Source organism: Manis pentadactyla, chromosome 10, assembly GCF_030020395.1.
Source record: "Manis pentadactyla isolate mManPen7 chromosome 10, mManPen7.hap1, whole genome shotgun sequence".
Taxonomy (NCBI): Eukaryota; Metazoa; Chordata; class Mammalia; order Pholidota; family Manidae; genus Manis; species Manis pentadactyla.
The window spans coordinates 24,422,891-24,445,740 of record NC_080028.1 but is presented as its reverse complement, the minus strand read 5'-3'; the positions used below and the strand labels follow the sequence as shown (position 1 = coordinate 24,445,740).

The window sequence follows — 22,850 nt, the reverse complement described above, 5'->3', positions numbered from 1 at the left end:
CAAAAAAAAAGAAACAAAAAGAAAAAGAAACACAGTAATTTGTTGTTATTCAATAATGCTCTCATGTAAAAAAAGAAATTTGATCACTTTTTCTTTCAGCTTTCTTTTTTATAAGTTACTGTGAAACTTTGAACTCTATCATTATGCATACATTAAACTCTTCTTTATGTCTAGGTAAAACTTTCAATGTTATAAAAGTAAAGACAAGAATAAAACCTTTCTAAGTTGTTCCACAACAGTTTCATTAAAACAAAATAGATTGCTAAACACACAAATACATGGGTATTTTTTAAAGCATCTCACCCATTAGGTACTTTTTATTCATATGGAACATGTCAAATTATTGTGACAGTTACCAGCCGCATCATGACATTTGTCTTTGAATAGCTCAGAACCACCTTTCCACATGGAATGACATGACTAAAATAAGCTCAAACAGCCTAAAAAGATAACTGAATTTTTTAAATAGAAAAGGAGTAAAGAAAAAAAATTATTGATGTATTTACTTACAGTTATGGAAAAGTAAGACTGATATGCAATGGCATGAACTTTTCATTAGAAAGTTGTCTCAGATTTGGGTTAGGTTGAAAGCATGGACTCTGAAATCTGATAAATGGTAGCAAGTAACTGAACTAGATGGGACAGGCCTTAGGCAAACTACTAAGCCTCTTTAAATTATACGAAGAGCTCATCACTAGGTGCAGCTAATCCAATGCTGGCAAAGAAATACTAGTTTCTTCTTTTAGGTTTATCCTTCAACTTTTTTGCCATTTTTTTAAATCTTCTGAAACATGAACAAAGTAATTCAATCCCAAAACTAGATAATGGCATTTAGTAAACATCTTCCCCCTGCTTTAAAACAATCCACAAAGTAATCTTTTACTTTAACTCTTTTTCTTCTCTTAGAGATATGAATGCCTTCAGGAGTAATTCTGATTTTAAAAACTTTATAAACAATCCTTAAAATAGGTTTCCCTTACTGTGGTATGGTGGCATCATTTCTTCTTATATCACCACAAAAATCAGTCTTCAATAAAACTTAAAAATTCTGATATTAGGTTAAAGCATCTATGACAAGTATCACTATTCCTTAATAGCATAACTATTGCAAATGGTACTAATCTTTTATCTGCTATTATTCCTAAGGGTAGAAGAGAAATTGAGAGGTTAAGGGACTTGCCCACATTTCATCTTAGGTCAACATACCAGAAATCAAATCTTCCTATCCAGGGAAATTCCATCCTACATCTATTTACTTTATTGAACTTAGTTATATTGCATAAAGTAGCCAAGATACCAATATCAACTTTATTTTAAAATTAAGCATAACTTTACAGTAGAGAAATCTGACACACACACTACTTCAGTAGGTGGTTATGGTCAACATTACCAGTTATAAAACATACTGATAATAAGTACCCTTGATATAGGATATGATGAAAATGGCACTGAACCTCTGTGATCCTCCTCCCCAAACCTACAACCCCAAGTTGAACCATGAGGAAAACATTAGCCAAAGTCCCATAATGCGACAACCTACAATATACCTGATGAGTACACCTCAAAACTGTCAAGGTCAACAAATACAAGGGAAGTCTGAGAAACTGTCACAGCTTAAGAGGAGTCTACGAAGACAGGACAACTAAATATGGCATCTTGGAACCAAGAAAGGATATTGGATTAGGTAACAATTGGGGAAATCCAAAAATACCTATGGATTTTATTAATAATGTATCAATATTAACTGTAACAAATATATCAGACTAATGTAAAATCTTAATAGGAAGAACCGTTATGTGAGAAGCTGGGAAATTATATGGGAACTGTACTAATGGCTCAACTATTTCTGTAAATGTAAAATGGATCTAAAATAATCAAGTCTTTTAAAAAATAGATATGTGTTGCATTTTTAGTGATTTGTCTTGATCAAATAAATTTCTTATAAATCTTACCCATTTATTACTTTAAGCAGTTTCTTAATACAAATAATGTAACTGGAGAAATAATATAATCTACTAGGATATATAGGCAAAATTTTATAACTTTATGAATTAGGAGTTTTTCAATCCTGAAAAGAATTTTCCTTCATCAGTTTTTCATCACAAAATATAGAATACAATTTAAGCAGGCACTCCCTCCAGAAGTCTCTGAAGGTAAGCTAAAGAATTTGTTGGATTTGTATTCAATCATAGCAAGCTGCAGTAAAAATACCTAACCATAAGCAGGCGTTATATAAATGGCTTAACTGGCTCTTTGAAAAATAATATATAACTAGTGAAATTAAAATGATGGAAAGCTAATCTACACTACTGAGTTCCAGTGTTAAAGCAGATCATGGGGTAAACTGCTTGCTTCACTGATGACAATGTAACTGACAACAGAAGAGGCAAAGTGAAAGCTGGGATCTGTAACACTGACTTCTTGACTTGGCAGCTTCTTGTTCAAGACACAGGCAGCTTGGTCCTGGAACTGCAGCTAGAGAAAACATTCCTGATTTGGCAGTTTCCTAACTGTGCAGAAGCAGCAGGTAACTTAGAAGTCAGGTCTGCAGTGTGCTCCACTAGTTATTCTTGGAAACCTGACCTAGACCTGTTTCTTCAGCCTTCTCAATAGTTCTTTAAGCTATTTCCTTTATTAAATCCCTTCCTGGTCAAACTAGTCAGAGTGGATCTTACTGTATGCAACTAAGAACTCTCCAAACTATATGTGCATTAGGAAAGGCATAGTGACACATAGGAGAGGGCAGTCTTCATAGGTAACGTGCACTGCAAAGAATTTTATACAAGATTTTTCCTACAGAATACAGGACAAAAGTCTTAATGTCAGAACTTTTATTTATGATACGCATTTTAACTTTTTCAAGTGCAAGATGAAAAACCACTTTACAGTTACTTACCTGGAGGTGTTGTGCAGACAGATCAGGAGTTGTAAAAAATAACTGGTTAACACCTGCTGCATCTGGAGTTGTGAGGAAAACTTTCCCTGGAGTGGAATCTTGCCTGGCCAGAATGACTTTGCTTGGAGTAGAGCCATCATGATTTGTCAGGATGAACTGCTTGCCTTGTGTATTATGATCAAGTGCTGCCACGATTTGGATTTTCTGGCCAGTTTGCTGCTCTGTAACAATCTAACACCATCATGTTAAATTAGTAATCATCAATTAAACTCAAATCTTTTTTTTCTCTAAGGACACAATTTTCTCGTATCTTTAGACAAAACTAGAAAAGCATACCATCATATATATACTCCATACAAACCTTTCAAACCAGCGATTCTACTTCTCTGAAAGCCTAATCTACAGAAATAACAACTGTGCAATAAAACTACAACAGTAAGAACATGTGGACCTCACTAGTTTGATTCCTTCTTTCCCTTTCCCTCCCACCTTCCATTTAGACAAATACACATTGGGTATATTCTACTTGCCAAACACTGAGCCCTAGAATACCATAAACAAAACAAACTTTTTTTTTTCTCATAAACCTTTTATTTTAGTGAGGAAAGGCAGATTAAAAACAAGTCTGACAGCTACATGCAAGAGACTGAAACTGGATTATTGTCTAACCCCATACACAAAAGTAAACTCGAAATGGATCAAAGACCTGAATGTAAGTCATGAAACCATAAAACTCTTAGAAGAAAACAGGCAAAAATCTCTTGAATATAAAAATGAGCAACTTTCTCCTGAATGCATCTCCTTGGGCAAGGGAAACAAAGGCAAAAATGAAAACATGGGACTACATCATGCTAAAAAGCTTCTGTACAGCAAAGGACACCATCAGCAGAACAAAAAGGCATCCTACAGTATGGGAGAATATATTTGTAAATTACATGCCCAACAAGGGGTTAACATCCAAAATATATAAAGAACTCACATGTCTCAACACCCAAAAAGCAAATAACCCTATTAAAAAATGGGTGAGGATATGAACAGACACTTCTCCAAAAAAAAAAAAACTCAGATGGCTAACAGGCACATAAAAAGATGCTCCACATCACTAATTATCAGGGAAATGCAAATTAAAACCACAATGAGACCTGACATCAGTTAGGATGGCCAACACAGAAAAGACTAAGAACAACAAATGCTGGTGAGGATACAGAGAAAGGGGAACCCTCTTACACTGCTGGTGGGAATGTAAACGAGTTCAACCATTATGAAAAGCAGTATGGAGGTTCCTCAAAAAACTAAAAATACAAATAGCCTTGGGGAATTCCATTCTTAGGAATTTACCCTAAGAATGCAGGATCCCAGTTTCAAAAAGACGTATGTACCCCTATGTTTATCACAGCACTATTTACAATAGCCAAGAAATGGAAGCAACCTAAGTGTCCATCAGTAGATGAATGGATAAAGAAGATGTGGTACATATACACAATGGAATATTATTCAGCCATAAGAAGAAAACAAATCCTACCATTTGCAACAACATGGATGGAGCTAGAGGGTATTATGCTCAGTGAAATAAGCCAGGCGGGGAAAGACAAGTACCAAATGATTTCACTCACCTGTGAAGCATAAGAACAAAGCAAAAACTGAAGGAATAAAACAGCAGCAGACTCACAGAACCCAAGAATGGACTAACAATTACTAAAGGGAAAGGGACTGGGGAGGGTGGGTTGGAAGGCAGGGAGAAGGGGAATAAGGGGCATTATGATTAGCACACGTAACATGGGGGTGGCACAGGGAAGGCAGTATAGAAAAAGAGAAGACAAGTAGTGACTCTATAGCATCTTACTACACTGATGGACAGTGACTGTAAGGGGGTAGGTGGTGGGGACTTGATAATGGGGGGAATCTAGTAACAACAATGCTCCTCATGTGATTTTATATTAATGATACCAAAATAAAAAATATAAAAAAAACAAAAAAACACAAGTAAGTCTGTAACATCTTCTTATGTTGTCAGAGAGTAACTGCACTTGTGGGGGTGAGGATTTAATAATATGGGTAACTGTTGAACCACTGTGTTGTATACCTGAAACCAATATAAGATTGTATATCAACTACACTTCAATAAAAAGAAATAAGCAAATAATATTGTCAGATGGTAATAAGTGCTACAGAGAAGAATAAAGCATGGTAAGGTAAGAGTCACTAAAGGAATGACAGCAGTGAGGAGAAGACATTTTTGCACAGACCTAAGTGAAGTAAGAGACCAAGGCTTAGGGCTAGCTAGGAGAAATGCATGTCAGGTAGAGGAAACAGAACATAAACAGCTGTGGAGCAGGAAGAATGTGTTCCATACATTTGAGACAAATAGAGCAAGAATGCTGTGTGAATGAAACATAGTGGAAGAGAGGGATTATGGTAGAAGATAGGATTTGAGCAATAGCAGGAGCCAGATCATGTAGGGCTTCATAGGCCATATGAAGTCTATGCATTTCCTCCTGTGTAAAATGGAGATCCACTGGAGGGGTTTTATGAAGCAGAGAAGTTGCAGGATCTTTATCAAAAAAGATCATTCTACACTTAGTATGAAGACTAGTATGTCAGTGTTCAAGAACAGAATTAAGGGAGCCCAGAAAAGATGTTATCATTCGAATATCTGGGTATTATATGTGGAAAAAGATACTAGCTGGGAACAGGATAGTAGCCATGCTAGGGGTGAAAAACGATTGGATTTGGGATATTCTATGAAAGGAAAGGTGACAAGATGTGTTGATGGAATGGGTATGGAATATGAGGTGATCTGAGTCAAGGATGACTATGAAATTTTGACCTGAGCAACTGGAAGAACAGAATTGCCATATACTTAGATCAAGTAGTCTAGGGAAGAACAAGTTCATGAAAAAAGAAAGAGAACCCAGCACTGAGGGTTTTTGATCTTAATGAGCAAATATCTGAGTAAACTCATTAAGCCAATATAATTCCTTGATTCAGTTTTAAAATGGCAACTTTGGTTTGTTTTCAACTGTTTTCCATGTCCCTGAAATTATTTTCAAGATTCTTTTCTACACAGAATTTACAACGAAGTTCTGAACCACCAACCTGTTTTTGTCTAGAGCAGACTGTACTCATGATAGCTGTTGCCACTTGAGTTTTCTTTATTGACCATTATTACTACCATGTCCAACTTTTCTGGGTGCAGTTTTTAACTGTTGACAGTTTTCTCCATCTTCCCTAACAATGTTTGCAATTTTCAATGATACCTATAAGGTGTGACTTTTAATCATTTCATCTATAACAAATTTACCACATAAAGTTTAAACTGTTTTAAGTTTTATTTTGGATTATTTCTATCAGTAATATTCATTGTGAATTGAATAAAAGTCTAATGGCTACAAACTTATTTCTTAGAGAAGAGCACTAGATGCATGTAGGGTGCAACTATTCTTTGATACTCCACTAAAACTTGACAAGTGGTTTTACAAAAGTTACAATAAAAGTAAAATCAGAAATTATATTAAAATCCATTCTTCTATCCTGCAATTTGAATGGACCCTTTATTTATAATTTAATAACACCAGGCTCGGGTATTTGAAAAACACTGGTTCACTGAGTTATGTATACCTTTTAAATGTTGACATGTTTCATCATATAATAATATTATTACATGTCACGTAACCTCTGGAAAAATTCTATTTGTGAGAGAATGATAGTGGAAAGGCAAATATTATTTCAGTATTATAATGAGAACAATTTTAACCTTGCTGACTCTCTGAAAGAGTCCCTAGAAGGTACTTTGAAAACCTCTGGATTATGGTACCTCTTACTAAGGAATAGGGCATAATTGTTTAAAAAAACGAGTATCTGTCTATTGACATGGATCTCTTCTCATTGGTCCCTTAAGACTGGTCTCAGAGTTTGCACACTCCAAAAACACTTCCTGACCAGGTCCCCATAGCCCACCCACAACTCTCCATCAGCTGTTTCTTCTGTGCTCCCACTGCACCCTATACAATTATCTATCACTGCATTTGCCATATTATATTGTGAGTATCTGATTATTCAACTGCCTCTAACTAGATTAAAGCTACCTTAAAGTTGGGTGTGCCTTTTATCTCTGTACCTTGAGAACCACCATAAGTTTGGCCAATCAGTGAATGAACTATAAACTAGACATACCTCTCCCATCTGCTGTTCAATAATTTGGTGTGCAATTTCTTCTATAGTTGCCATGTTAATTGCCAAAATGTCCTGCCAAAAATAAAAAAATTTTTTTTCACAATTATGTCCACAAAAACATATTTATTGAAGAATTTACAAATGAAATTATATGATCATTAGGATTTGCTTCAAAATAATCCAGTTGGGGAAGGTGGGGGTGAGAGGGAATAAAGAAGACTGGTCATGAACTGACAATTACTGAAGATTTATAGAAGGGTTCATAAAACTATTCTCACTGCTTTTAGATATTTTGAAAATGTCTAACAAAACTAATCAATGCCAGTTTCACTTTTCAAAGATACTGAAGCCTAAAAAAGAACTCGGATACAGATGAGGAGCAATTTATTAAAATAAGGGCAGCCCCTCTGTAAACAAACATCACTGTAGCCATTTAACGCTCCTTTATCAATATATTGCAAAAACTGACAAAATAAGTACATTCATTCAAAAGGTCAAATGATTTCTCTAGAATTCTGTGACTGTTCTTCATTAGGGGTAATTTCTTATATCTTAAGGGTAATTTGAATGTAAAACTGTCTCCAAATTGACTTGAGAGCCTGTAAGATTAAAGGACTGACTTTGACTTTTGCTTTTTCTCTGTATCAGGTACTTTAAAATACAAAAATTATTCCTGATTTTATCATATGTGTCATAAGTTCAGCAGTATTCTGTAATTATAATTAATATTATCAAATTATCTGAACTGTTTTTATTTTTATTACTTTTAGAAGTTGAAATAAGCAATATTCAATATTTAGCTTGATGATTCAACTCTCTCTCACTAGACTGAAAAGCGGTGGCACCAACCTCCTGGGAACCAGCCAGGACACTGCTGTCCCCCAGGCCTGTGGGTTCAGGACCATGGTGGCACTGGCAATCCTGCCAACCTGACCAATCTTTGGGGTCATTCTTCCCATTTCTTGAAGGATAAGACATGTTCAAAACTGCATAGCTCTGTTGTCCCACTAGTAGAATCCTATAAGTCCCAGAGCTTTCCTTCATTTCATCCCCTCTGTATCCCCTTTACTTCAACCTGGCAGAATTTCGACTGGTATAAAATTCTCAAAACTCTTGCTGCCTCACATCTAAGCCATCCTCTACAGATCTCTCTTGGATAACCCCATCTCTGTTCTGGCTTCAGTCAGGATGGGTGGCTGGATCCACAAACAACAGGTCTGTAATTTCTTTAGCAAACTATTGTGCAGTCACATTGCATAGTCTCTCTAGAAAACACTTTCGCTTTTTTTCAAATATGGATACGCTGAGTATTTTCCAAATTTTCAAGTTCTGGTTCCATTTTTCTTAATTCCTTCTTAAATTTATTTCTCTCCTCTCACATTTTACTACAAGCAGCAAGGAGAAACCAGGCTTCATGTTCAATACTTAGCTTAGAAATCTCAGACAAATATCCAAGTTCATCACTTACAAGTTCTATTTTCCACAAAGGACCAGAACACAACACAAATTCTTTGCTACTTTATCACAAAGTTTGCCTTTCTTCAAGTTACCAATACATAACACGTTCCTCATTTCCATCTGAAACCTCATCAGAAGTACCTTTAAGGTCTGTATTTCAATAAACATTGTGTTCATGATGACATGTTTACCTTTGACAACAGCTTTTTCTATGGCTCTCCTCTTTTCCTTCGGACCCTCATCAGAATTGCCTTTGACATGCATGTTTCTACCAACAATCTTTTCAAGGCAATCTAGATTCCTTTTTCTAGCATGCACCTCAAATATCTTACAGCCTCTATCCAGTTCCAAATTTTTAGGTATTTGTGTTACAGCAGTGCTGCATCTCCCAGTACCAAAATCTGTATTGGTTTGCTAAGGCAGACATAATGTAGCACAGGCTGGGTGGTTTAAGCAACAAAACTTAATTTTCTCACAATTCTGGAGGCTAGAAATCTGAGACAAGCTGTTGGCATGGTTGGCTCCTGCTGAGACCTCTCTCCTTGGCTTGCAGGTGACTGTCTTCTCTCTCTTCAGTCTTTCTCCTGTTTGTGCTTGTATTGTAATCTCATCTTCTTATAGGAACAACAGTCATATTAGATTAAGGCCCACCCTAATGACCTCATTTTAACACAATTATCTCTTTAAAGGCCTCATCCCCAAATAGAGTCACAATTTGAAATGCTGGGGCTCAGGACTTAAATATATGAATTTTGCGGAGAGATAATTCAGCTCATAACAATTAGGCATAAATCTAGTAAGAAATGTGCAAGATCTATGTAAAGAAAGCTTTAAAATACTACCGAGAGACAGGGAAAACTACCTGGAAGAACACATAAGAAAATGGTTAAAGTGACTAACTTCAGGGAAAAGAACTGGAAGTTTTGGAACAGGGATATAGGGGACAGAGACTTATTTCTCACTGAGTTAAGTTGCTTGTTCCTTTAAAATTTTAACTACAAGTATTAAAACAAAAATTAATTAAAAGGTTAAAAAAAAAGCTTATAGAAAAGGAATATTTCTCAGAAATCCTAAAATCAACACCAGTGTTACCAACACACTCTACTCCATGAAGCTACTTCATAATGAAAACTTAGGTGGATTAACTACTTCTATACCTTATCATTGATTACTTAAAAGTACACGAATATTAGACCTGAATTCAAATCCCCATGCTATCACAGCAGCATTCCATTTCCCAGTACCAAACCACAGTAATCTGGGGAACAGGTCTGACCAGAAAGGCAGATTAAGAACATTTCCTCTTTGGACCCCTCTTCAGGCTAACAATTAGACTAAATCAACTATTATTTAGCCAGAGACCAAAGATGGTGAGGGCATCCTGTGGGAGGCACATGTATGTATAGGTCATGACTGTCTCCTTTGTCACTAGCAAGGCTACAGGTAACACAAGCTGAAAGAGCTGAATGTTAACATTCTTGGAATAGCATTCTTGAGTATTGAATTCAGGGATATTCAGGGGTTTTTTTTTTTGTTTACGAAGAAAAGAGCAGGAAACTGCAACAGATTGTCAACCTTTTTTGGAGTTATAGACTCCTTAGAGAATCTGACTAAAGCTACACACCCTCCTCAGAAAAATATATACATACATATGTTAATATATATTGTTTTGTGATCCAACACATCAATTTTCTCTTTCTATTAAACCCTCTGCACTACGGCAGTAGTCCAGAGACGTTATGTCCTTTGTTTTATAGATTCATATAATCCAAACTGGTTAGAAAATACTCAGGGCAAGTTTTTAGAATATTTGCTTCAGTGATCATATACCTCAATTTGTGTTGAGCAAAACAGAAGTGAGGAACTGGAAAAAAGGTTTGACTAGAAGGGCAGATTAAGAACAGCCTTCCCCCTTTGGACCCCTGTTCAACCAAACATACCTTCCCCTGTGACCTCAAACTAATTATCATATCCTACTTGTAAAGCCTATTAAGTGTCTGTCAAGCCAGTTCATTAATTTATTTTAAGACTCAAGTCTAGAAAGTCAAACACAACGATATAAAGTAAAATCTATAATCCAATTTTCATTATTACCTATTTCTCTCATTAAACTACCCAGGAATATAATACGTTTATATATAAACACATCCATGAAACAATTCAAATATAGAATCTTGTTCATTTAAAAAATTTTCACCATTTACCAAAAAAAGGCAGACTATCTAAATTAACTACAACTCCTATTCAAATTTATTAATTTTTCCTAAAATTCAGAATTTCCAGAGGACAGTTATTATTAATTTTGACAGACAAAATTACTAGCACAGGGGAAATGGTAAGAATGAAATAGCATTGGGCATGAAAGCAGGTAATTTATGAGAGTGCGTTAGTCACTCTGGTTATGATAAAAGCTCAAAGACTGCTAGTTTAAGCAAAAAAAGAGAGAAAAAGAGGAGGGGAGAGGGACAGAATACACATTGCTAGGACTATAGTACAGCTGACCTTGAAAAAAACTTGAGCTAGGGTCACTGATGCTGTCACGACTGTTCTTATTCTATGTAGCCTCTTATTTTCAATTTTGTAGTAAAACACCAAGAAAGGAAAGTAGTCTTTTCTAATTCATTTTAAAACCTTGGTAATGGATTCCGAGCAGCCCAGCAACTTATGTTACCTGCTTATTCTTGCATTAAGTACTGACAAGAGAAAGGAAGGTCAGTGTGACTGTATGACTGGCAGCTTCCGTCTTCGGAATGCCTATTTACCAAAGATGCGACCAGCACAAACACAGCTACTAATACAGTCATTATGAGCCAGTTCAATTTGCCTACTGCTGATATGTAGAAATCTTCAACCCTCCAATTTTCTGTTGTCAGTTGGAGAAATCCCCAAAGAAGGGAAAAAAACCACTTATTCTTATAAAATAATATATAAGGAGATGTACTTTCAGCTATTTCTAGATCAAGATTCTTCTCCAAATTCTTGCCTTGTGATTTCTTTAGTAAATGGCTAGTTTTACAACTATGTTGTTTCAAATAACCTCCAAAGTTTCTAGGGAATTTACAATATAAAATTAATTTTGGTTGAATTTTTTTCAAACACACCATTTTTTTCTTAAGTTGGTAAAAAGGTAAACTGGTAAATAAGGAGTGAAAGCAAGGCAGCTTTGCAATCCTTGAGGTAAAAGCTTGAGGTCTGGAGTCTTAAGGATTGAAGACTGTTGTACTTTCTCATCAAACCAAAAGATAACAGGGAATCCCAGTTACCCTGATGTACTGATACACAGAATCTTCTTGATGGGGAGAGACTACTGACAGAGTTTGAAAAGAATCAAATTAGTTTGGGCTACCAGTTCAGATTTTATTCCCAGCTTTAGAAGAAAGCTAAAAAATGAGGAGTCTCATTAAGGGTAATTCAGTGTTAGGGAAAAGAGATACACATTAAATTCAAAAGAAATTATTCTAAAGAAGACAATAAAGTATTTAAAAATAGGCAAATGAGCACGAAACTACGTATCTTGTATTTATATGTATACTAGCTATGGCATAATAATAAAACAGATCTCCAGGACACAATATTGCAAGTCTCTAAACAAGGCTGCTTATTTCCCCCACACCTCTGAGATTCATGTAAACCAATTACACCAGTTTCCAATGGCTTTATTATGATGATTCATTAACTTCTGTTCCAAGATTCATTGAAGATTTTGACAGTGTTGTCCCTTTCCTGCCATCAACACGGGTGACTGTGTCCATGAGGACAATCCAAACTATAATCAGTCTAATAACATTCACTTAATTGCTACTTTAATATTTTGCTGCCAGTATAAAAACAGCAAAACAGAAGGAACAAAATAGAGGTAGACTCACAGACACCAAGAAAGAACTAGTGGTTACCAAAAGGGAGGGGTAGGGGAGGGAGAAGGGTGTTAAGGGGCACAATATTCACAATCACAATATAGGGTGGTCACGGGATAAGTAGTACAGCATGGAGAATACAGTTAATGACTCTATTAACATCTTACTACACTGATGGACAGTGACCACACTGGAGCGGGTAAGGACTGGATAATATGGGTGAACGTTGAACACTGTGTTGTGTATTTGAAACCATTCTAAGATTAGATATCAATGACTTTAATAAAAAATAAAATAATAATTGCTGCCAGTGCTCTAAAACATATTTTTAATATTATTCCACTTCTTAATATTCTCCAAAGATTTAAGGTGTCATTTGTTAAACCTTACGAATTCTGGCCATACACACTAGCTGTAATTCCTTGAATTTACCTTGCTGCTTCATGTTACCACATCTTTGCTAATGCTTTCTCTGTGTACCATGTATGCCAGGGGAATCACTAGATCAAAATACGCTTGTTTCCTGAGACTAAATTTAACTCTCAAAACTGAGGTAAACCAGACATTCTTTACATATTACTGACAGAAATCTAAATTATTATAACCTTCTTAGAAAAGTTATCTGCCAGCGTGTATTAAGAGCCTTACATATGTTCATATTCATTAACCTAATAATTTATTTACTATTCTTCCACTCAACAGATACTTATTGAGTGCTTCCTACCGACCAGGTGTTTATCTAGGTGTTAGGAATAAAGCACAGAGTATTAAAACGAACTTTCCCTTGTGAAGTTTGTATTTTGGAGGGGTGAAACAGACAATAAACAAGTAAAATACATATCAACAAATGTTGGAGAAAAATAGAGCAGGGCCGGGGGTGCATTTGCAATTTTTAATAAAGAGGACAGAGATGGCCTTACTGAGAAGGTGATGCTTTAGCAAAGCTATAGGACAAGGATTTATGCAAAAATTCTCATTAAAATCATGTAGAAGGAAAATGTTAATGATGATGAGAAAATGCTGGCAAACTAATTGAAAGGTAAAGAAAAAATTTTTTACTTAACATTGACTTCAACTATGCAAAACATGCAAGGACTGAAATAAACATTCTCAAATGTTAACAGTGACTTTTCTAGGTGGAGATTTACTGCTTTTCTTTTTCTTTATGCTTTTTGAATGGTTATCTACTACTGTAATCAGAAAAGTAAGCACTCCCTTCTCTGTAGCCCTCTGTACCTTGTGCCCATTTACCTTCTAAAGCACCCTGCCCTCACCTTGTTTAGATGACCAACTCTGAAAATAGACTTCTAAGGAAAAGAACTATAGTTTTTCAACCAACCTCTGAAAGTTTATATAGGTAGTCGAGTGCCCTCAATCTCAAGTTAATATATTAGAGTTCCAATGCCATATTTACTGTTAAACACATGACTACATGTCACTCAACCTGAGGCTCAGTTTCCTCATATATGAAATGGATTCAATACAGTGTTACTTTAAAAAGCTGTTGTAAAAATACAGTGTTAGTGAAAATATATGTACCAAGGGCCAACAGCGTCTTACAGGTAATTAGTATTCCCTGAAAGTTAGAGGAATAAACACAATGCTTAACAAATGAACAAGAGGAGTGCAGAAGAACCACAATGGGACAAGCTTAGGGAAGAGACGTCTGAGTTAGCCATTGAAGGATTAGGGGTTTCTACCAGCCTAAGGGACAAAGCAAAAAGCAGAGGATGCTGCCTTCACTAATCTAAAGCTAATAACAGAGAGGAGACTCGGTCCTACATTTGTTTTTATTTTTCTCACATTTACCTCCATCTCATTTCTACATACCGTCCCCACGTAAGTGGATTTGATGCGGAAGATGGCATAGTGGTGCCATCTTTCTTTCATTCGGGTTCAAAATTTTAAGTCTGCTCCTTTGACTGACTACATCAGATACAGTTCATTTTCTTTTCCCAGCATCAGCTTTCCCCTTACTCTTCCCCACCACTCCCATTCGCAGGCTGCTGTCATCCAAAGCAGTATTTTGCAAACTTCATGTTGTGAGCCATTTATGGGTGAATAAATTAATTTAGTTGCCAGATTAAAAAAAAAAAAAACAGGAAAACAGGAATAGTCTTATCAGGTAAAGTGAGGGTAAGAATAGTCTCAGGATGATTTTATTTCAATTTTGTATACACAAAATGTGCTGAATCATGATGAAAAATGTATTTGTGTGGCATAAAGAAACTTGAAAATACGATATAAAACAATGATTTTTCCCCCTAGTTGGGTGGAGCAAACATCATGAGAATGTGATGCAAGTTAAAGTTTCCCTCAGCAGGAAACAGAAGTGCACATTCATTCTCACTACAAATGATAGTAAATGCTGAATTTCACATTCATAAAACCTCCTCTGGCCAGTCTATGGCCTTCAAGTTAAATTACCTTCTGGTAAATTTCAGCTACTTCCAGAATTGAGTTTCCTGAAAGTATACTTAACAGATGAAACTGCGTACATGAAAAGCCCCGAGAAGGTAAGAACCATCTTTGTGTATACTTAAAGTCCCAAGAAGTCAAAAACCATCTTTGGGTCTGCACCTCTGACAAGCAGCTATATCTCAGGAAGCTTACGGAACTGAAACCCTCTTTCAGTTTCAGAACCATAGCATCTCTTTAAAGGCTAAAGAATAAAGTTACAGCTATTCTCCTGGTATATTTTTCAGTATTTATTAAGACCCTGTAACATGCCTGGCACTATGAACAAAGGAGAGTTCCTTTACAGCCGGACTTCCTTATGGTCTCATTTTATCTCCTACCATTCCCAGAAGGGGACTCTCTTCAGGTCAAACTAGGATGTTCTTTATTCCCCAATATATCATTCCAAGCTCCTCCTCCCTCATTTAACTTCCACCAGACCTTTCTCAGTTTAAGTTTTTTTCTAGATGAGTCCATCATTTATTAGGAACACTGAAGCTGTTAAGCTGTTAAAATAACAGATCTGTTATCTTCTAATATTGTATGCAAATTTTTACTTAAAGGTACATTTGTCTGGAGAGAAGATCCAAAGCTTTCATAAAGATTTTAAGAGGTTGCAGAGGGTCCTATGACTCAAAAAAGGTAGAGAACTGTATTTATACTACTAACTCTATTATATGCTGTTTGTTTTTTCTAATCCCCAAGGATAGAAATTAAACTCTGTGTAGCAGAAACACGAACAGTAGGTATTTTGGGAGTGTTTGCTTTGTGCCTCCTTCAAAACCTTTCCCAAAAGACATGGAAATATCCCTACAAGAATGATGTAGTTACATTTCATACAATTCACTTTTTAATAAAAGTAAACAATCATCTCTTACATCTACCAATTGGACATATAACCAAAATTTTAAAATAATCATCGTGTACCAACCAACCAACAAACCAGACTTTATTCAAAAATCTCAAAAATCGAAGGCCTATTTACATGAGAGAAACAAAAACCCAACAGCCTTAATTTCAAGTCTTTCACTTTTCTTTTCCAGTATTATTTTTTAAACAGGCTGCTCTACTTAATGAAGGCTTTTACAACTTGTTGACAATTTGTAACTCAGTAAAACGCGATCTGCAGGAGTCTGGAAGCAGTTTCTCAACAAAAAGGCTACTGGAAACCTGGACATGCCCAAACCACCTTTTCCCCCCTCCCAAAGGTAACAGGTCCAAAGGCAGCGGCCACTCTCACTATATGTCATAAAAGTTGAGGGCGTTACTCCGTCCGTCCTGTGCAAGCGCGAGAATTAGAAAAAGGCCACGCGTGAAGGATTCAAGCCTCGGCTCCCGGCTCTCCCCCGTCCCGCGGGCGACCGAGCCCCCCATGCGCCCCCCGCCAGGCCGCGCCGCGCGGCTCCGGGTGGCGGGGGAAGCGGAGGCGTCCCTGAGACGGAAGCTTTTCCTGCAGGTGAAAGGTCAGAGGCGCCGCGGGAAAGGCTGCAGCGCAAACCGAGCCGCTCGCCTACTTTCGTCCCGCGCCCCTCCCCAGGCTCTGGGCCCTGCATCCCGGCCTCGGCCTCTCTCGGGGCCCCGCCGCTCCCGTCACCGTCCGCGCTCCCGGCCCAGCCCCAGCAGCTCTCCGCGGCACTGCTCGACGGGCCCGTCCGTGGGCCGAAGCCCGCAGGCGTCGGGCGGATCGGTGGCACGTCCGTTGGTGGCTGGGATAGAGGAACACCCCCGCCCCCTCCCCGGGGTGCAACGGCGGTGCTACTTTCCCCACCTGGCACTTCTTACCGGCGCTTCTCGGCCAAGCTACGTCCTGCAGCGGGCATAGACCGGACGGTCCCGCTGCGACGGCTGCTTGGGGGTTCCGAGAAGACACAGGTTGGAGAAAGCTGAAGGGTAAAGAGAAGTGGGGGAGGGAAATTTCTAGATTTGTGTATTTGGGGGGGTCAGAGTTCGTGACCCCACCCTCGGCTCCACTGTGCGCGCTTCCGTCCGCGCCTGCGCATTAGTGGAGAAGTGGCTTGTAGGTCGTGACGTACCCTGGCTGGAGGGACTCTAAAAGTCAACTGCCCCCTATCGACTTGGAGGGAAACTGCTCCGTCAGAGCTGCGTAACGCTACCGGAACTTTTGAAAGCCGAGGGCATTTGGCATCCAGTTTGCCAAAGGCGGTCGTTAAAGGAAGTTGTGAAACGATGTTCCAGATTTAAGTAATAATAAATAACCTAATCAACTATAGGCAGTCCGGTTTCTAACTTGTGGAAAAACTGGGCCTATGTCTTAGACTCTAAGGTTTATTAGAGGACTAAAAAATCTGGTTAGATCCCAGCAAAATTCCCTTTTAAATAAAAAGAGAAGCGGGGGCAAAATCCTGTATACTAAGACACAGATTTCTTACAAACTCTTGTAAATAAACAGGTATAATGGCTAAATGGAACAAGATTGTAATCCCATAGAATGTAAGCTTCCAGAAGGCTGTTTTTTATCTGTTTTGTTAATTAAGCTGTGTATGCCGCCCAAGCATATAGGACAACGCCTGGTGGTCAATAAAGATTTGTGAAATAAAGAGGCATTGACTAACATCACATTCTGACAGTGGCCACCTGTTATGGCAAGAGCTGTCCTGTGTGCAAAGCACTGAGGGATCCTCGAAATTTCTTCAGTATTGATCAGCACTAGAAAAGCAAATTCAGGTCAGAAAGACATAAGTGCGCATGGAAGGAGAACATCTCTCATTTTCCTCTGGAATTAGACAGCTGGACTCAGAAAAAGGGCATGCAGTGGAAATATGCCTCATTCTATGACAGTCCCCCTCTTCCTTTTAGCATCATGTTTTGTGTTTGGTGGTTTTAAGGCAGCCCCACCTCCCCCAAATCCTTCATGTGGTCCAAAGATGAAAGCTAAGAAAGTATAGCATAGGTCTAATGGAAAAAGTCTGAGAGCGTTCTCTACCTCACTGCATAATATGCATGCTTGTGATTACCCCTTACCCAATTAATTCACTTAAGTTGACTTACTAAAATTTGGAAGTGAAGCTATTTTAGGACCATCATCTATGGGTGAAGAAGAGCTTCCCCCAAATAAGCTTCAGGAGAACAGGTCAGTGTGGTTCTTTAAATGTGTGACACTTAAAAAAAAATTATGGTTTGAGACATTATCACACCAAAAAGTAGATATAGTACATTTATTTTGCATAAATATAATACATATTAACATTATTTACAATGCTAATTTTTAATAAAGGATCTATATCTCTATATGGACAATAAGATACAACTATTATCACTTTAGGTAAAAAGTGTTTTTATGAATTTCTAAGTCATTTAAGAAAACAACAGTTCTTCAAAATAGGTTAACACGCTATGACCAACTCATATAAAAAGAAAAATGCACCCCCTATCCTTCCCCCACCTTCCCAAAAAAGAATTTGATATTGAGGCTTTTTGAAAATTTCCTACTACTTTTATCTTACAAAAAATTCTACTGTAAATTTTTTATCTCTTCTCTTAAATGGGAATAAGTCACAGATAAAGATTTTCCTTTAGAAGATAACATTAAAAATGGCATAGACTCCTGAGTGGTATTTGTGTATTGGAGGCACTTAAAAAAAAGGGATCCATCTGAAATAGTTTAATTCACGAATACTGAGTGTGTCCACTTCATGCAAAGGCACTCTGCCAGATGCTAAGAGGGAGTCTCAAATGAACAAGATAAGTTGCTGTTCTCAAGAATAGAATGTGGTAAGCACTGTAAGAAAGTTTTGTTTATAAAGCTAAGGGCTATGGGGGCTATGGGGGCTGCAGGGGAAAGGGAGAGTAGATCTAGTCTGGAGGAGAGAAGAGTGGAATTTGGGAGAAAGGCTTGGATCAACCATCACAAAGAAGTCTTGGGTAGGCAGAAACAGAGATGAAGGAGAGGGTGAGTAAAAAGAAATACTGTGTGAATGGAGAAAGGTTGGACTGGGGTTAGCTGAAGTGTGTGAAACCTGAGGGAAAGTGTTCCATGCCACACCACTCGGAAGCTAATGAAGGTTGTAAAAGGGCAGGGATGAAACTAGATTAGAGCTTGGCTTCTGAAGCACTTAAAATGGGACCACCCAAAGAAGGCACTGGAATTACAAGATTCCAGTCACTGGGAAGAGGTAACAAGGACTTAAGCCAGGGACAATGGGGAAAGAGAAGGGCCTTGGAGAGGGAAGGGAAACGAGCAATTGCAGAGGGTCTTCTTGAGACCTGGAGGCAGATTCTGGAACCTAGAATGGTGTTTTTCCACTATAGAAGAAAACAGATTCAAATGAAAAGACAGTTCTTTTAATTAAGTAAGGTTTAAAATGCTAAAGAAAGGCTTGTGTATAGCTATCCAACAGATAATTGCAAATATGTTCTCCCAGGACAGTGGAAAGAGGAGGTCTGAGTTATAGTGAGGGAATTTGGGGGACTGTGTTAGAGTTGTAGATGATAAGAATCCTGATGACCCCACCTATTCATTTCAATACATACTTTTCTCTTAGAAAGATATGGGGCATTTTTTGAGAAACTGATGTATTAGATAGAGTATCTGCCTTCAAGGAGTTTATAGTATAGTAAGATAAACAGGACTTACCCTCTGGAAATCCCAGTGACAGCATTTGACTACAATGGGTCTCAAACTTCAAAAACTGAGTACAATGGAAGCATCCTCCCAGACATATCAACATATGCTGTGATAACATTTACAAACTAAATTACTAAATAGCAGGCTTTCCCTATTTCTGGACATATTCTGCCAACCCAATAAGTACACTTGGCTAACAAAACTATACTTTAAAATTGTCTTCTTCAATTAATTCTTTCACTGCTTTATATTAAACAAAAGTTGCTCTGATGATCTCCCTTTAAGAAATGCTACTGCATAGTCAAAGAAGCAAGCTTTTGGTTGCATAAGACAGAATTAAGTATCTTTGGCAAAGGACAATAGGAAGATATCAGGTACAATGGGAAAAGAGGTTAAAGAGAAGTTCAGAAACACGGAATGATGCCAAAGAAACCTTTCTCATTTTGCTAGGATTCCAGTGGGTCCTTTACATTTAGAGCTACCAAAGGTAGAGGAGGAACACTGGTTGGGGCCACATACTACGAACACCAGCCTTCCCCTAAGTTTAACCTGGCATATCTTTCTTGTCTAGGCTATTTCAGCAGTATTTCTATCTTAGCTTTGCAACTGCTCTTTCTCCTCCTCGTGGATAAAAGGAGATACTTGAAAAGGGTTTGAAGCACATGCTATCAGTTTCATCAATACAGTATTTTAGGATTTAGTACTATTTATACTTTGTCCTCATATATAGAATGCACCCAACACCATTTTTTTCTCTAAAAGTTAGCTATCAAGAGATGTTTTTATAAATGAGCTTTACAACAAAATGTATATAATTAGGCTTCTCAGTTGACACTGAATTCCCAGGCTAAATAAATAAAGGATCAGCTTTAATAAGTTATGAAGATTGATAAGGGGGAAATACTGTTCCACATTTAAAACATCTCTATGGGGATGGGTGGTAGGGGTAATTTGTTAGCTTCCTCAAAAGGCTATATTTTATAGTTTTATAAAGTTTTCAAAGCCCTCCACAGGGCTAAGTCAAAAGCTAGTACAATTGTACATGAGTTTCACATGTAATTAGGAGAATTACTAAAAGTTTGTGCAGTGTTTTTTTCTATTTAGGTTTATAACTGGTTATTGATTCAGCCAACTACTGGAAGATAGGATAGTCTGGCTGATAGTTTTTAAATTCTGCAGTTTAAGCTAAGTCATGTAATCAGATGGTTGACAGCACAAAAGGTGGGGAGGAATTCCAAATAATTTTGTCATTTTGCAAAATGAAACCGAAGGAAACACTTCATAAGGTATGACCTTGGTCTTCAAAAAGGATACAACAAAACCTGCATGGATTTTAACATGGTAGCCTTATTTGTGCCATCTTGATTAAAATTAGTGAGTTGCAAAGAAGTATTTGTTTACCTGCTATAACAGGAAGACTAGAGAGATAACTTGTGAGGATGGTGCATAAGGTTATAGCAGGGTTTAAATGATTCAGTAGCAGGAAATAGCCAGAAAAACTACAGCAGCCAAGCTTAGATTTAGTGGGTAATTTGGTGCTGCAACAGATTACATTAAAAAGACTTCAGAAAGGCACTCAGTAATTCTCTGGGCAATTGTATCACACTGAATTAGGAAATAGTTTACAAAAAAGCAGAAGGGAAAATTCTAGTGCCCTTTAATGAATAACCTTGTCTTTTAAGACAATTTATATTTAAGCTCAGTCAATAAATGTATATCATGAACATAAAGGACTTTAGTAATCATAGTATTAATTTCATTTTTCTTTTGCTAATCAACAAATTTTATGTACAAAGTGCACCAGAAGTATGAATGTAAATCTTTCCTAATGAAGTGTGCTGACAATTGCTAAAGGTAAAGGATTTGTTTTAATTACCAAGGAGGACATAACACAAAGTGGTATTTAAAAACTAATATTATACAATTTCAGTTAATACTGGCTTAGAACTTGTGCCTTTTTGATATGTAATTACGGTTGATTTTTAAAAGCACAATATTATAGGAAATATTATGGGAAATATAAAAAATTTTTAAGATATAAATACCACCATTGACTTGAGCTCAGAACACAATATCAAAGGACATTATGTAATATAATGTTTGTCATATTTTGCTTTTAAAAAAAATCATAATAGTTTCTGTTGAACTGGTAGCTTTTAAAAAAAGATAGATTTAATGTAAAGGCCTTTACATTATTGTGTTCCTCTGCAATTGAAAACATCCTCTTTCCCTACTCATAGGTTCAGTTAAATAAAGAATTCAGATTCTATCCCTTTGCTGTAACTCCTTGATGATATAACATTATCTCATGCCAAAAGAGCTACATAACAGTAGAAATGCTTTAGATAACTTAATGGAATTTCATTTCACAGTTACTGAGGTAGAAGTTGGCTATGTGTTTTTCCATTAAAAGACACAAAAATTCATCTAAGTTTATTGATTCAAAGACATGAATTTTTTTTGTTATAAGTTTTATAATCATAATTTCTATACCAAACACTGACCGGAAATTTGCTCCTTGATGTGTGTTTTTATTTACAGAAACTAGTGAAAATGTTACAATGAAACACTGTAAAACACATTGAGAAAACAGTGTGGACTGGGTCCAAACTTATTAAGATTGGTTTTCTGGTTTCTACAGAAAAGGTACTTTAGAATTCAGTGAGTCTCAGATATAATTCTGACCATTAAGTAAACATCAACATTTTAATAAATAACATATATGAATAAACAAACATTTAAAAAATTACTTCATGCCTAACAAAATTATTTTTTATACTTGATGAATATTTTGGTTGGATTTCTTTTGGCAGTGTTCATTTATATAAAATTTTTTGTACTGCATTTACTCCATTCTGATGAAATTCCACCCTTTTGGAATCACAGAAGAGATGAAACCAATACTGCTACAATATTGTGCCTTCCTGAAATGCTTCTATCCACCTATTAGTAAGAGAAATTTGTTAGATTTGTAAAATGTAATCATCTAATATATGTTAAGACAATATAGGTAATAGCTGTGCCTGTAGATACAATTACCCAACAGCATATTTAAGATCTTTTTTATAGCAAACTACAAGTCTGGATATACGAACTACCCATTATTTGGTACTTTGGCCCCAAATATTGCCTGAAAAGTACATGTTTTATTTCCAGGAGGTGTAAGGAAGGGAGCATTTCATGTAAAAACACTACGGAAGGCCTGATGATCCCATTTAATTCATTTTGGAAGTGGATATATCTGCAAAGGCCTTTATTTCAACCCCCTTTCTGCTTTTAGGAACATTTGCTCTGTCCTTGTCTCCTTCTCCCTTAACTCTACCAACCAGAAATTCTTTAGGCATCCACAGTCCAGACATGTTCAAATATTTTCAATGAAAGGGAATCAAGCATCTAGTTTACTCCCAGTTGTTCAAAATTTTGCATG

General features: G+C 36.9%; 2 protein-coding genes across 10 annotated transcripts in view; both read right to left on the bottom strand.

The window, feature by feature from the left end:
* NR2C1 (nuclear receptor subfamily 2 group C member 1) overlaps window positions 1-17,311 on the bottom strand; it is a 55,992-nt gene extending 38,681 nt beyond the window's left edge. For 2 of the 6 annotated variants that reach the window (XR_008991947.1, XR_008991946.1), the window contains exons 1-3: window positions 14,212-15,233; window positions 7,070-7,141; window positions 2,897-3,127 (exon numbers count right to left, since the gene is read on the bottom strand). Coding sequence is in view for 4 of the 6 variants with exons in the window: in XM_057486501.1 (XP_057342484.1) it covers window positions 2,897-3,127; window positions 7,070-7,141; window positions 14,212-14,271 (363 nt within the window). In the remaining 2 variants the exon portion in view is untranslated. Of the gene's footprint in view, window positions 1-2,896; window positions 3,128-7,069; window positions 7,142-14,211; window positions 15,234-16,606 lie in introns of those variants that run through there. The other 4 variants (XM_036891258.2, XM_036891257.2, XM_057486501.1 and 1 more) reach the window with 4 other exon arrangements.
* Window positions 17,312-18,000: 689 nt separating this feature from the next.
* FGD6 (FYVE, RhoGEF and PH domain containing 6) overlaps window positions 18,001-22,850 on the bottom strand; it is a 119,181-nt gene continuing 114,331 nt past the window's right edge. For all 4 annotated transcript variants that reach the window (XM_036890986.2, XM_036890991.2, XM_036890989.2 and 1 more), the window contains one exon: window positions 18,001-22,366. In XM_036890986.2, coding sequence (XP_036746881.1) covers window positions 22,330-22,366 — 37 coding nt within the window. In that variant the 3' untranslated portion in view covers window positions 18,001-22,329. The remainder of the gene's footprint in view (window positions 22,367-22,850) is intronic.